The following is a 16056-nucleotide window of genomic DNA, read 5'->3' on the forward strand; positions in this document are numbered from 1 at the left end:
ACACCATACATACCGTACAACATGGAATGAACCAAACCAGTTAACAGTATGAACCAAACAGCATCAGCCAAAGACTGATCTCAACTGTAACATAACCCTTATGTCAGCAACAACTATATACAAGCCTTGCAGAATTTGTCCGCAACGGGACGGGCGCCCAGCATCCTCTACAGACTAGGAGAAAAAGATTTATTGGTAGGTTTAAAATCTTATTTTCTCTTACGTCCTAGAGGATGCTGGGGACTCCGTAAGGACCATGGGAATTATACCAAAGCTCCAAACCGGGCGTGAGAGTGCGGATGACTCTGCAGCACCGATTGAGCAAACAGGAGGTCCTCATCAGCCAGGGTATCAAACTTGTAGAATTTTGCAAAAGTGTTTGAACCCGACCAAGTAGCTGCTCGGCAAAGCTGTAATGCCGAGACACCTCGGGCAGCTGCCCAAGAAGAGCCCACCTTCCTAGTGGAATGGGCCTTTTTTGAATTCGGTAACGGCAATCCAGCCGTAGCATGAGCCTGCTGAATCGTATTACAGATCCAGCGAGCAATAGTCTGCCTTGAAGCAGGAGCGCCAACCTCGTTGGCTGCATACAGGACAAACAGTGCCTCTGTTGTCCTAACTCTAGCCGTCCTGGCTACATACATTTTTAAGGCCCTGACTACCTCAAGTGACTTGGAATCCTCCAAGTCACCCGTAGCCACAGGCACCACAATAGGTTGGTTCATATGAAACGACGAAACCACCTAAGATAGAAACTGAGGGCGAGTTCTTAACTACGCCTGATCCACATGGAAAATCAGATAGGGGCTCTTGTGAGACAAAGCCGCCAATTCGGACACCTGCCTTGCAGATGCCAAGGTCAACAACATGACTACTTTCCAAGTGAGAAATTTTAAGTCAACCGTTTGAAGAGGTTCAAACCAGTGTGATTTAAGGAACTGTAACACCACGTTAAGGTCCCACAGTGCCACTGGGGGCACAAAAGGTGGCTGGATGTGCAGCACTCCCTTTACAAAAGTCTGGACTTCTGGGAGAGAAGCCAATTCCTTCTGAAAGAAAATAGATAAGGCCGAAATCTGCACCTTGATGGAGCCTAACTTGAGGCCCATATCCACTCCTGTCTGCAGGAAGTGGAGAAAACGAACCAGCTGAAAATCCTCCGTAGGAGCATTCTTGGCTTCACACCAATATACATATTTTCCCCAGATACGGTGATAATGCTTCGCCGTTACTTCCTTCCTAGCCTTGATCAGAGTAGGGATGACTTCCCCCGGAATACCTTTCCAAGCTAGGATTTGGTGTTCAACCGCCCTGCCGTCAAACCAACCGCGGTAAGTCTTGGAACACACAGGGCCCCTGTTGCAACAGGTCCTCCCTGGGAGGAAGAGGCCACGGATCTTCTGAGCATTTCCTGAAGATCTGAATACCAGGCCATACCGAGGCCAAACTGGGACAATGAGAATTGTCTGCACTCTTGTTTTTCTCATGATTCTCAATACTTTTGAGATGAGTGGAAGTGGGGGAAACACATACACCGACTGAAACACCGACGGTGTCACTAGGGCGTCCACCGCCACTGCCTGAGGGTCTCTCGACCTGGAACAATACGTCCGAAGCTCCTTCTTGAGGCGTGACGCCATCATGTCTATTTGAGGAAGTCCCCAACGACTTGTTACCTCTGCAAAGACCTCTTGATGAAGCCCCCACTCTCCTGGATGGAGATCGTGTCTGCTGAGGAAGTCTGCTTCCCAGTTGTCTACTCCCGGAAATCAGACTGCTGACAGAGCACTTACATGATTTTCCGCCTAGCGAAGAATCCTGGTGGTTTCTGCCATTGCTGCTCTGCAGCTTGTCCCGCCCTGGCGGTTTACATGCGCCACAGCTGTGACGTCTGACTGAATCAGAACGGGTAGGTTGCGAAGAAGATTCCCCACTGGTAATAGGCCGTTGTATATGGCCCTTAACTCCAGCACATTGATCTGGAGCCACCACAAGAGAGATACCCTGGCCCTGGGGGACAGGCTTATCCTCCGATGCATTTGTAGATGGGACCCTGACCACTTGTCCAGAAGGTCCCACTGAAAAGTTCTCGCATGGAACCTGCGGAACGGAACGGCCTCGTAGGCCGCCACCATCTTTCCCAATACTCGAGTGCATTGATGAACTAACACTCTTTTTGGTTTTAGCAGGTCCTTGATCATGGGGGTCATTCCGAGTTGTTCGCTCGTTAGTTTTTTTTCGCTACGGAGCGATTAGTCGCAAACTGCGCATGCGCAATGTTCGCAGTGCGCCTGCGCCAAGTATATTAGCACAAAAGTTTGGTAATTTACTAACGGCCTAACGAAGATTTTTCATCGTTCTGGTGATCGTAGTATGATTAACAGGAGTGGGTGTTTCTGGGTGGAAACTGAGCGTTTTCCGGGAGTGTGCTAAAAAATGCAGGCGTGTCAGGGAAAAACGTGGGAGTGTCTGGAGAAACAGGGGAGTGGCTGGGCGAACGCTGGGTGTGTTTGTGACGTCAAACCAGGAACGAAACTGACTGAACTGATCGCAGTGTAGGAGTAAGTCTGGAGCTACTCAGAAACTGCTAAGAAATTTCTATTCGCAATTCTGCTAATCTTTCGTTCGCAATTCTGCTAAGCTAAGATACACTCCCAGAGGACGGCGGCTTAGCGTGTGCAATGCTGCTAAAAGCAGCTAGCGAGTGAACAACTCGGAATGAGGGCCCATGTTCTGGAGCTCCTGGGCTTTTTTCACTGGGAGAAAAACCCTCTTTTTTTCCGTGTCCAAAACCATGCCAAAAAATGACAGCTGAGTTGTCGGAACCAACTGCGATTTTGGCAGATTTAGAATCCAGCCGTGTTGTTGTATTACTCTCAGGGAGAGAGCCACGCTTTTTAGCAACTGATCTCTTGATCTTGCCTTTATCAGGAGATCGTCCAAGTATGGGATAATTGTGACTCCTTGCTTGCGCAGGAGCACCATCATTTCACCAAAATCTCAAACCAAGAGGTCTAAGCAGAATAAATTTAGAGCGGTGGCCATATCATAAAAAAGAAATGGGTGAGTGCTAAAATGATAGCAGCAGCTGAAAGAAAATAACATTATTAATAAAAATAAGATTTTACTTACCGATAAATCTATTTCTCGGAGTCCGTAGTGGATGCTGGGGTTCCTGAAAGGACCATGGGGAATAGCGGCTCCGCAGGAGACAGGGCACAAAAAGTAAAGCTTTTCCGATCAGGTGGTGTGCACTGGCTCCTCCCCCTATGACCCTCCTCCAGACTCCAGTTAGGTACTGTGCCCGGACGAGCGTACACAATAAGGGAGGATTTTGAATCCCGGGTAAGACTCATACCAGCCACACCAATCACACCGTACAACTTGTGATCTAAACCCAGTTAACAGTATGATAACAGCGGAGCCTCTGAAAGATGGCTTCCTTTAACAATAACCCGAATTAGTTAACAATAACTATGTACAACTTATGCAGATAATCCGCACTTGGGATGGGCGCCCAGCATCCACTACGGACTCCGAGAAATAGATTTATCGGTAAGTAAAATCTTATTTTCTCTATCGTCCTAGTGGATGCTGGGGTTCCTGAAAGGACCATGGGGATTATACCAAAGCTCCCAAACGGGCGGGAGAGTGCGGATGACTCTGCAGCACCGAATGAGAGAACTCCAGGTCCTCCTTAGCCAGAGTATCAAATTTGTAAAATTTTACAAACGTGTTCTCCCCTGACCACGTAGCTGCTCGGCAAAGTTGTAATGCCGAGACCCCTCGGGCAGCCGCCCAAGATGAGCCCACCTTCCTTGTGGAGTGGGCCTTTACAGATTTAGGCTGTGGCAAGCCTGCCACAGAATGTGCAAGTTGGATTGTGCTACAGATCCAACGAGCAATCGTCTGCTTAGACGCAGGAGCACCCATCTTGTTGGGTGCATACAATATAAACAACGAGTCAGATTTTCTGACTCCAGCTGTCCTTGCAATATATATTTTTAATGCTCTGACAACGTCCAGTAACTTGGAGTCCTCCAAGTCACTTGTAGCCGCAGGCACTACAATAGGCTGGTTCAGATGAAATGCTGACACCACCTTAGGGAGAAAATGCGGACGAGTTCGCAGTTCTGCCCTGTCCGAATGGAAAATCAGATATGGGCTTTTGTAAGATAAAGCTGCCAATTCTGACACTCTCCTGGCAGAAGCCAGGGCTAGAAGCATGGTCACTTTCCATGTGAGATATTTCAAATCCACCTTTTTTAGTGGTTCAAACCAATGAGATTTTAGGAAGTCCAAAACCACATTTAGATCCCACGGTGCCACTGGAGGCACCACAGGAGGCTGTATATGCAGCACTCCCTTAACAAAGGTCTGGACTTCAGGGACTGAAGCCAATTCTTTTTGAAAGAAAATCGACAGGGCCGAAATTTGAACCTTAATAGATCCCAATTTGAGACCCATTGACAATCCTGATTGCAGGAAATGTAGGAATCGACCCAGTTGAAATTCCTCCGTCGGATCACTCCGATCTTCGCACCACGCAACATATTTTCGCCAAATTCGGTGATAATGTTGCACGGTTACTTCCTTCCTTGCTTTAATCAAAGTAGGAATGACTTCTTCCGGCATGCCTCTTTCCTTTAGGATCCGGCGTTCAACCGCCATGCCGTCAAACGCAGCCGCGGTAAGTCTTGAAACAGACAGGGACCCTGCTGAAGCAAGTCCCTCCTTAGAGGTAGAGGCCACGGATCTTCCGTGATCATCTCTTGAAGTTCCGGGTACCAAGTCCTCCTTGGCCAATCCGGAACCACTAGTATCGTTCTTACGCCTCTTTGCCGTATAATTCTCAATACTTTTGGTATGAGAGGCAGAGGAGGAAACACATACACCGACTGGTACACCCAAGGCGTTACCAGCGCGTCCACAGCTATTGCCTGCGGATCTCTTGACCTGGCGCAATACCTGTCCAGTTTTTTGTTGAGGCGAGACGCCATCATGTCCACCATTGGTCTTTCCCAACGGGTTACCAGCATGTGGAAGACTTCTGGATGAAGTCCCCACTCTCCCGGGTGAAGATCGTGTCTGCTGAGGAAGTCTGCTTCCCAGTTGTCCACTCCCGGGATGAACACTGCTGACAGTGCTATCACATGATTCTCTGCCCAGCGAAGAATCCTTGCAGCTTCTGCCATTGCCCTCCTGCTTCTTGTGCCGCCCTGTCTGTTCACATGGGCGACTGCCGTGATGTTGTCCGACTGGATCAATACCGGTTTTCCCTGAAGCAGAGGTTCTGCCTGGTTTAGAGCATTGTATATTGCTCTTAGTTCCAGAATGTTTATGTGAAGAGACGTTTCCAGGCTCGTCCATACTCCCTGGAAGTTTCTTCCTCGTGTGACTGCTCCCCAGCCTCTCAGGCTGGCGTCCGTGGTCACCAGGATCCAATCCTGTATGCCGAATCTGCGGCCCTCCAATAGATGAGCACTCTGCAACCACCACAGAAGAGACACCCTTGTCCTTGGAGACAGGGTTATCCGTAGGTGCATCTGAAGATGCGACCCTGACCATTTGTCCAACAGATCCCTTTGGAAAATTCTTGCGTGGAATCTGCCGAATGGAATCGCTTCGTAAGAAGCCACCATTTTTCCCAGGACTCTTGTGCATTGATGTACAGACACCTTTCCTGGTTTTAGGAGGTTCCTGACAAGCTCGGATAACTCCTTGGCTTTTTCCTCCGGGAGAAAAACCTTTTTCTGAACCGTGTCCAGAATCATCCCTAGGAACAGCAGACGAGTTGTCGGCATTAACTGGGATTTTGGAATATTCAGAATCCACCCGTGCTGTTTTAGCACTTCTTGAGACAGTGCTAATCCCATCTCTAGCTGTTCTCTGGACCTCGCCCTTATTAGGAGATCGTCCAAGTATGGGATAATTAATACGCCTTTTCTTCGAAGAAGAATCATCATCTCGGCCATTACCTTTGTAAAGATCCGAGGTGCCGTGGACAATCCGAACGGCAGCGTCTGAAACTGATAGTGACAGTTTTGTACAACGAACCTGAGGTACCCCTGGTGTGAGGGGTAAATTGGAACGTGGAGATACGCATCCTTGATGTCCAAGGATACCATAAAGTTCCCCTCTTCCAGGTTCGCTATCACTGCTCTGAGTGACTCCATTTTGAACTTGAACTTCTTTATGTACAGGTTCAAGGACTTCAGATTTAGAATAGGCCTTACCGAGCCATCCGGCTTCGGTACCACAAAAAGAGTGGAATAATACCCCTTCCCTTGTTGCAGAAGAGGTACCTTGACTATCACCTGCTGAGAGTACAGCTTGTGAATGGCTTCCAACACCGTCTCCCTTTCGGAGGGGGACGTTGGTAAAGCAGACCTCAGGAAACGGCGAGGTGGATCTGTCTCTAATTCCAACCTGTATCCCTGAGATATTATCTGCAGGATCCAGGGATCTACTTGCGAGTGAGCCCACTGCGCGCTGTAATTTTTGAGACGACCGCCCACCGTCCCCGAGTCCGCTTGAGAAGCCCCAGCGTCATGCTGAGGCTTTTGTAGAAGCCGGGGAGGGCTTCTGATCCTGGGAAGGAGCTGCGTGTTGCTGTCTCTTCCCTCGACCTTTGCCTCGTGGCAAATATGAATAGCCCTTTGCTCTCTTATTTTTAAAGGAACGAAAGGGCTGCGGTTGAAAAGTCGGTGCCTTTTTCTGTTGGGGAGTGACTTGAGGTAGAAAGGTGGATTTCCCGGCTGTAGCCGTGGCCACCAAATCTGATAGACCGACTCCAAATAACTCCTCCCCCTTATACGGCAAAACTTCCATATGCCGTTTTGAATCCGCATCGCCTGTCCACTGTCGCGTCCATAAAGCTCTTCTGGCCGAAATGGACATAGCACTTACCCGTGATGCCAGTGTGCATATATCCCTCTGTGCATCACGCATATAAAGAAATGCATCCTTTATTTGTTCTAACGACAGTAGAATATTGTCCCTGTCCAGGGTATCAATATTTTCAATCAGGGATTCTGACCAAACTACCCCCGCACTGCCCATCCAGGCAGTTGCTACAGCTGGTCGTAGTATAACACCTGCATGTGTGTATATACTTTTTTGGATATTTTCCATCCTCCTATCTGATGGATCTTTAAGTGCGGCCGTCTCAGGAGAGGGTAACGCCACTTGTTTAGATAAGCGTGTTAGCGCCTTGTCCACCCTAGGAGGTGTTTCCCAGCGCTCCCTAACCTCTGGCGGGAAAGGGTATAATGCCAATAATTTCTTTGAAATTATCAGCTTTTTATCAGGGGCAACCCACGCTTCATTACACACGTCATTTAGTTCTTCTGATTCAGGAAAAACTATAGGTAGTTTTTTCATACCCCACATAATACCCTGTTTAGTGGTACCTGTAGTATCAGCTAAATGTAACGCCTCCTTCATTGCCAAAATCATATAACGTGTGGCCCTACTGGAAAATACGGTTGATTCGTCACCGTCACCACTGGAGTCATCGCCTGTGTCTGGGTCTGTGTCGACCGACTGAGGCAAAGGGCGTTTCACAGCCCCTGACGGTGTTTGAGTCGCCTGGACAGGCACTAATTGATTGTCCGGCCGTCTCATGTCGTCAAACGACTGCTTTAGCGTGTTGACACTATCCCGTAGTTCCATAAATAAAGGCATCCATTCTGGTGTCGACCCCCTAGGAGGTGACATCCCCATATTTGGCAATTGCTCCGCCTCCACACCAATATCGTCCTCATACATGTCGACACACACGTACCGACACACAGCAGACACACAGGGAATGCTCCTAATGAAGACAGGACCCACTAGCCCTTTGGGGAGACAGAGGGAGAGTTTGCCAGCACACACCAAAAGCGCTATATATATATATCAGGGATAGCCTTATAATAAGTGCTCCCCTATAGCTGCTTTGTTATATAAAAATATCGCCATAAATTTGCCCCCCCTCTCTGTTTTACCCTGTTTCTGTAGTGCAGTGCAGGGGAGAGACCTGGGAGCCGTCCTGACCAGCGGAGCTGTGAGAGGAAATGGCGCCGTGTGCTGAGGAGATAGGCCCCGCCCCTTTTCCGGCGGGCTCGTCTCCCGCTATTTTGAGAAATCAGGCAGGGGTTAAATATCTCCATATAGCCTCTAGGGCTATATGTGAGGTATTTTTAGCCTTTATAGGTACTCATTTTGCCTCCCAGGGCGCCCCCCTCCCAGCGCCCTGCACCCTCAGTGACTGCCGTGTGAAGTGTGCTGAGAGGAAAATGGCGCACAGCTGCAGTGCTGTGCGCTACCTTTAGAAGACTGCAGGAGTCTTCAGCCGCCGATTCTGGACCTCTTCTGTCTTCAGCATCTGCAAGGGGGCCGGCGGCGCGGCTCCGGTGACCATCCAGGCTGTACCTGTGATCGTCCCTCTGGAGCTTGATGTCCAGTAGCCAAGAAGCCAATCCATCCTGCACGCAGGTGAGTTGACTCCTTCTCCCCTCAGTCCCTCGCTGCAGTGATCCTGTTGCCAGCAGGAATCACTGTAACATAAAAAACCTAGCTAAACTTTCTCTAAGCAGCTCTTTAGGAGAGCCACCTAGATTGCACCCTTCTCGGCCGGGCACAAAAATCTAACTGGAGTCTGGAGGAGGGTCATAGGGGGAGGAGCCAGTGCACACCACCTGATCGGAAAAGCTTTACTTTTTGTGCCCTGTCTCCTGCGGAGCCGCTATTCCCCATGGTCCTTTCAGGAACCCCAGCATCCACTAGGACGATAGAGAAATACTTTTGAGTATGTTTATAGCTCCTTTTGGAGTGTATGGAGTCCGAATAGAGTTCTTGTGCCGCCAGAGATGTAATGCTTGGAGCAAATGGAAACTTGCCCCATCTAACCCTAGCTTGTGAGCCCAGACGTTTGTGGTGATCTCCTCTAGTAATTGGGACTCCAAGCATAGAGTGTTAGAGTCCTTGGTGGCAGGCAAGTTGGGATTAACAGTCCAGTCAGCTGCTCCCGCTGCATGTGTTCCTCCGACGCGTTTCGTGCAATTTATCCAAGATGGCTATGACGTGAAGGCGGCTTCTTTTATATTAAAAAAAACTTTATTGTTGCAATTTTAAAAAAAACAATGGAAATTCCAGACAGAAATTAGCAAAAATGAGTGGCTCCCCCCTTGTTTTGAGGGCCATCTTCATATAATAATAATGATGATCAAGCTAAAAACGATTAAAAGGGATTACAAAGGTGCTACTTGTTAAATGGTAAAAGTAGTGTACAGGTGTGCACTACTTTTACCAGTGCTTTATTGCCCCCGTCATCAGGACCCCAAAACATAGATGTCGCAATAAAGCACTGCATTCATAAAATGTACAAGTGTCCAAGAGCTGCCTGTAACGGTTTACTACATACTGGGGTGTATACTCCACAAGCGAAGGCCCCGGCAGCAAGTATCACAGCAGGGGGGGGGTTGGGACTGCATGAGTGCAGGATCATTTGGATTACTATATATAAGAAAATGTGAATAAATTGTGTGATTTGGAATTTCTATTTCTTTTAACTACCGTATATTCACCCCTATGGAGCTGCTTGATATTTTCCATTAGCACGGCAATACCGTTTTAGTTATTTGTGGCCAGATCACATTATTTCTTTAGAAACCAAGCTGTACAGTCCCAAATTAGACCTCTACTTGTACCTGTACATGGCCAGGTAATTCTCACCACAATGGCAGAAGGAAAGCAATCAGGCAGTCAGTGGAACAGGGCTCAAGATCCTTATCCAGCTATACAGACACACCAACCACCAAATCACGATGAATAGTCCTGAGATTTCCTAAGTTGTCTTAAATACATTTCTTTAATGCACCAAACCAAAATGAGAATACCTACAAATTCCAATCAAGATTATTCCTAAAATCAAAAACTTCCTCCTAAAAAATGATATAGGCTTCCAATAATTCTCTGACTGTAACCAGGATTTAATGTTGTACAGTCCGCACCCAATGTAAATCAGGACCAGGAGTATTCCGGATATGGGATTTTTCCGGATAACAGAATACCTGTTATCCGGATGGGTCCCGGGAGTCAGGCTCAACAGTAGGTGGGAGGATTCCGGGGGTCCACAGTGGGTTTGGCGCGTTGGCATGGGTGTCCACGGCGGGTCCTGGAAACAGTGACGGTGAGGGAATGGTTGCAAAGCCACTCCCCCCAACCTGTCTGTGATTGGCTGCAGACTCCAGTGACGGCCGCATCGTGATGTCACTATAGGGCCGAAATATTCTAATTTTCGGAATATTTCAGGTTACAGGTATGATTTACAAGATAAATAACAAGGAATTTTCTTCACTTTGTATATAAGATCATCAATAGGAGGGCTTACTCAAAACTGAACAAAAACATGGTAATTTGCATTGGAGAAATATGGGGGGAAAAAGATGCAATAGTGTAAAAACGCTAAATTGATACGTACACAACACCTGTGGTGTCTTTTGTCCAGTTACAATTAAAAAATAAAAACATAGCATTAAGCAACCTGCCTTCCAAACTTCATGTCAGCTACAAACATTAAATGGAAGATGAGGAAATTATAACAGAATACAATGGTTCCCAAGCCCCTTAACATTTCTAATGAATGCTTCCAGACTATTTGCATGACGAACAGAACTGGAAAGCATAATTTGAAATTCAACATTTGACTAAAGAAAACTAAAGTTGGGCAACAACAACAAAAAAATTGTACATTTATATTATATATTATTTACCAGCCAGTCAAAATGATGGAACAATAGAACAGCAATGTCAGCGCCTGTGCAAGACTGAGCAGCACAGCGCTGGGACAGGCTATTCAACTAAACAGCCTTTTCCCCACACCTAAAAATCGGGGATCACTGCGCGGAAATGCACTGATTCTGCATCAACTGCAGAATCAAACGGTTTTCTTCATAAGCGTGCCTATTTCTTACTGACTTACTGAGTACACCCTCGAGAATCTACTAACTGAATCATGCACCCGTTAAACCCCACAGCTAATTGAATACGCCCAATAAATCAGGCATGCATGGACACAATCACCTCTCCAGAATGTAACATTGTCAATCAATATAAAAATGGAGCAGGAATTTTTAAGTTTTGCAAGATAGTAAATTTTAAGTATTTCACTGCCATCATAAATAAGGAACAAATATGACACCCCCTATTGTGGTTAATTATTTTTAAAGGATTATTTTAAAAAGGTTTGAAATTCCAAAGTTTTCGGATGAAATAATGAATCTTAACCAACACACAATAAAGAGAAACAGACACCCAAAACAAACCACTTTTGCAATTTGTGGGTGTATCACAATGAGGGAACACAAAGGGAACTTAAAATGCACGGATAGATGGCACGTCAAAGAGGAAGTCGTTTTGTGAAATGAACCAACATTGATGACAATGAAGTCTATGACATCACTGGGACGGTAAGGTCACTTGTTCCAAGTGATTTAATATAATACAATCTTAGCGATGTATCGCTTCCTTGTGAACTGATACTGTATGCTCCAATCTCTATCTTACTGACAGTGACGTCTTATAGTGGACTGATATCTTCATTCTCAGAAATAAACAATACAAAATTGTACTTTTCATTTATTAGCTACCTGTAGACAATGTCTGTAACAGTGGCCATGTACTACCACAAACAACTATAATTGGTATTCCACTAATTTATTTTAAGTGTCCCTACACATATTAGATTGCAAGCCCCTTTTGAAAAGAGCAATATTTACCTTGTGTTTTATGTCACTGTAGGTGTTTGTAGATTGGTTCCCTCAATGGGGTCGATTCAATTCGGCAACTTATGAATAGCGCCGGGAATTAGCTCCCGACGCTATTCAATTCAGCTGCTAGTTACCCGCAATTGTCGGGAATTCTTCTCTCATCCCCGGGGGGTGAGAGAAGAAAACCGACAAAAGTGCTGCCGCGCGGCCGGCGCGAGGCTAATTCTGTCGGGAATCAGCATCGCCGCGGGTAGTTAAGTCGGAAAATGCCTGTTCTCCCGACAAAACTACCTGTTAAGTCGGCGAGAACGGGCATTCGCCGACTTAACTTTAGCTGAATTGAATAGCGTCGGGAGCTAATTCCCGGCACTATTCATAAGTTGCCGAATTGAATCGACCCCAATGTACATAGATAGTATGTTCTTACAAACAGAAGAAGGTAATTCAAAATAATATTGATTCAGCCACCAAAGAAATGTGTCTTTACCATGATTACACTGCCAGCACACTATTATTTTTGCATGCCCAATCTCGCATTTAAAGTGACGGTAGACTGGGAAGCGCAATTCAATTAGGCTATTTTTAAACACGTTGATCGCGTGCAAGCAGATCGGGTTTAGCCGTGTCAAACAATTAAACCTAAAGTGCTGGACACAACATGAAAAGTGTCGTTTGGGTGCCTAACGGGTCACTTTTTGCACCTTTGTTCTTGCCAACATGGGGGGCCGCGAGAAGAAAAATGTTGGCACCAGTAGCATGGGCACCCATATGCAGCACAATTTAATTGCTGCCGGCGGTCAGGTCACCCAGTAAACAATTGAATCCCCCCCTTTAAATTCCAAAGGGGCAATTCAATTGAATGCAATATTGAATAGCGCCAGGAATGGGTGCCCAAGCTATTCAATTGGCCATGCAGTAAACCTGAGACAAAACACCGGGCACTAGACGCAGTGCACTTAAGTGCCAGGCGTGATAAGAACAATTTAATAGTCCAGGCACTCATTTCCGACGCTATTCAAAATCACATTCAATTGAATTCCCCCAAAAGGGAGAGAGTGTAAAAACATGTGTGACAACAACTGATACAGCTGTAACACGAAAAAACCATCCATGTCCTATTAGGACTCTAAGGGGTATATTCAATTAGGGTCGGATCCATTCCGACATGCATTTGTCGGAATGGATCAGACAACCCCTATTCAATCTAATCTCAATTCGACTTTTAAAAAGTCGAATTGAGATGAGGGACCGGAGAAGGAGAAGACCAGCGGGGACAGCCGCGGGCAGACGGAGGAGAGCAGCACCACAGAAGGATGTCTCACAGCCGTCCAGACCTCACGGCAGTGTCCACCCAGCTCCAGCAAGCGTGACCTCACTTACTGGAGCCGGTTGGACGCTGACGTGAGCGGCGCGGCTGTGAGACATCCTGCTGCAGCGCTGTGCTGTAGCGCTGATCTCCCCTGTATGCCCGCGGCTGTCCCCCCCCACCCCTCTCCTCCTCTGGGTCCCACATCTCAGTCCGACATTTTTTTATGTCGGACAGAGATGGTCGGAAACGGGGCCAAATCCTGTCGAATTTGGCCCTGTATCACTCAAAAGTACATGAATCGGCAGCTATACCGCCGATTCACGTACTATTCGACAAGTCGAATTCCACGACTTGTCGAATAAAAACTGCAGGGAGTGAATAGGTCGAATCACTATTCGACCTTAAAAACTGCTGTCTTTTCAACAGACGGTAGTTTTCGACCCTAATTGAATGTACCCCTAAAGCTGGGTACACAGTAGACGACTGGCAATCTTGACAATGGTTGAGGCCAGGCAAGATCTGGTGCACACTAGCTGATGTAATATAGGACGGAACAATCCATACTTTCGTTCGTTACACTGCATGGCACCGCAAACAATATGTTTAGATTGTCCTGCATGTACGACAAATCTGAAGATGCGGCAAACAACATGCGGGAGAGCACACTAGTACACATTGGTTGATTGGTCATTCCTTTATGTCAGAAAAAATATTGTTACAATGTGTGTATTTACTAGGGTGTTTTAATGGCAACCAAACTATGCAAATGAGTATGTGAATGGAACATTGGCTCAGATGACCCCCATGCAGTTTAAGGCAGGAACACAGCAGTGACTTTTAGATGCTGATGCCCCACCTACTTCCAAACGCTGAAGTGAATGTAAGGGGGTCAATGGAAGGGATACAGTTAATTTACCGGCTGTTGGGATCCCGGCGGTCAGGAGACAGACGGCGAAATGCCGCCTGTCAGAATCCCGTCTACGCCACTACCTGAGAGGGAATATAATAGTGTGGCGTTGCTGTGTTCACCACCGGGCCCGAAGCGTGGCGAGCATAGCCAGCCCGAGAGGGGACTCGCTGCGCTCACCGCAGGGATTCCAACATCAGTCACGTGACCGCCAAAGATCCCAACCGCCGGTTTTACATACCGGACCCCAATGGATTATCCTCACAAGTGACTGCTGGTGCAAATGCAAGAGACGTACAATGTGTTGCACATCTGACAAGTGGTGTCACTGGCGTTCATTCTGTAATTGACCTCACACAAGCACATCTACAAATGGGTGTGATACGTTAATATCTTTACGTTTTATGTCTAGTTCCAAATACAAAGGTCATCAACTTTGCACAATCTTTATTGGTCAAACCTGATCAACAATACTAACAAGTATTACTTAAGTTGGTGTAACGCCAGTGCTTTTAACACTTCAAGTGAACACAGTTACTTTTTTTGTTTTATTTAAATCCTATTCCTGTAACACTTTCACATAAAAGTCTGATTTTATTTTTTAAGAATCAAAAAAACATCCACAAACCCTTGAATGAAAAGTAAAAGTAAATTGAGTTTGTCACACCAAGATCCTGAAATACTAATACTATATCAGTGGTCACTTGACAAGGCCAAAACAAAACCTGGAAGTTTGCATGCAAATTAAACCAGAGGCGCAACAAATGATCACATAAGGTCACCTCTCGGCCAAGGTATTTGCAGAAGCTTTAGCGCCAATTACATTTCTCACACGCCTTCTATAAACACAAATAAAGAATGCTTTTACAATTACCACATAAAAATGATTTCCAAAATGAATGGATAGTACCACTACTTTATCACCATACTGATGGCTTATGCCAGAGGAGGTAGAAATTGGGTGCTAGAGAGGCGGACAACAGAACACAAGCACTACATGTACCAGAAAGCCACTACCACTGGAGCAAGAATATAATCCTGTTGTATTAATTGCCATTAATACAACATGATTGCTCAACCCTAGTAATATATGAATATATAGTATCCCCATACACACACATATACAACGCCTTCTCCGTTCCTTGGAGCCGGCCAGGCTACAGGCAGGATTGGGAGCCTGTGGTAATAAATGAGATGCCAGTCATTAGTAGCAGCAGCCACACCAATGCCATCCATCACGACCACTACCCCGGGACTGGATAGGAGTGGCAGGGCCCTGCTGCTGCTGCAAGTAAAATGGTCTCCCCCCCCCCCCCCCCGCCTTGGTGCCACCAGAGCCTCGGAGGGGCCCGTCTCACTCACCTATGCCAGGGGCCACATAGACGAAGTAGAGGCAAGACGAAGACAGCGAGAAGAAGACGATGAAGGCGAAGATGGATCGGTTAGAGACCCGCAGGAGCCTCCGGAAGAGCGGCCTCATGGTGCCCGGGGACGGAAGGCTGCTCTCAGGAGAGCTCGCTGGCGGACAGGCTACGGAGAGGGGACAAGCCCATCGGGTGACAGGAGTGAGGGGACGAGGCAGCAGCACCACACCGGGAGGAGGAGGAGGAGAGCGCTGGGAAATGGCAGCGCAGGAGCTGATACACCTACCCCCGTAGGGAGGAGAGAGGACTCGGCAGCGGGTGGGAGGGGGAAGTCAGTGCGAGCGAGGAGGGCGGAGGAGGAGGAGGCGGGGGGGTTACTGGTGCTAGCTAGGAGGGGGCTAATGTCAATGCTGCTGCTCATCGTCAATTGACGTTTCGGAGCTGCAAGCTCCGTCCTCAGAATGTGGTGTGTATTCTGAGGACGGAGCTTGCAGCTCCGAAACGTCAATTGCTTTAATACACTTTCATTGCTGAAAAAATCTCTGAGTGCTGTCATTGCTGGAAATCTATATATATATATATATATATATATATATATATATATATACACACCCACCCCACAGGGCTGCTGCCCAGTGTATTCTGTACTACATGTATACACACAGGGGGATAGCCCACAGGGCTGGCCAGTATATACTGTGTTATATATACACACACTCAGTG

General features: G+C 47.0%; 1 protein-coding gene across 1 annotated transcript in view; it reads right to left on the minus strand.

Annotated features, from left to right (window-relative positions):
- The window catches only part of B4GALT6 (beta-1,4-galactosyltransferase 6), a 242363-nt gene extending 226669 nt beyond the window's left edge, over positions 1 to 15694 (minus strand). Inside the window, exon 1 of the mRNA XM_063923646.1 lies at positions 15332 to 15694. Within this exon, the coding sequence (XP_063779716.1) occupies positions 15332 to 15449 (118 nt within the window). The 5' untranslated portion in view covers positions 15450 to 15694. The remainder of the gene's footprint in view (positions 1 to 15331) is intronic.
- Between the last annotated feature and the right edge of the window lie 362 nt (positions 15695 to 16056).

This window comes from Pseudophryne corroboree, chromosome 5, assembly GCF_028390025.1.
Source record: "Pseudophryne corroboree isolate aPseCor3 chromosome 5, aPseCor3.hap2, whole genome shotgun sequence".
NCBI lineage: Eukaryota > Metazoa > Chordata > Amphibia > Anura > Myobatrachidae > Pseudophryne > Pseudophryne corroboree.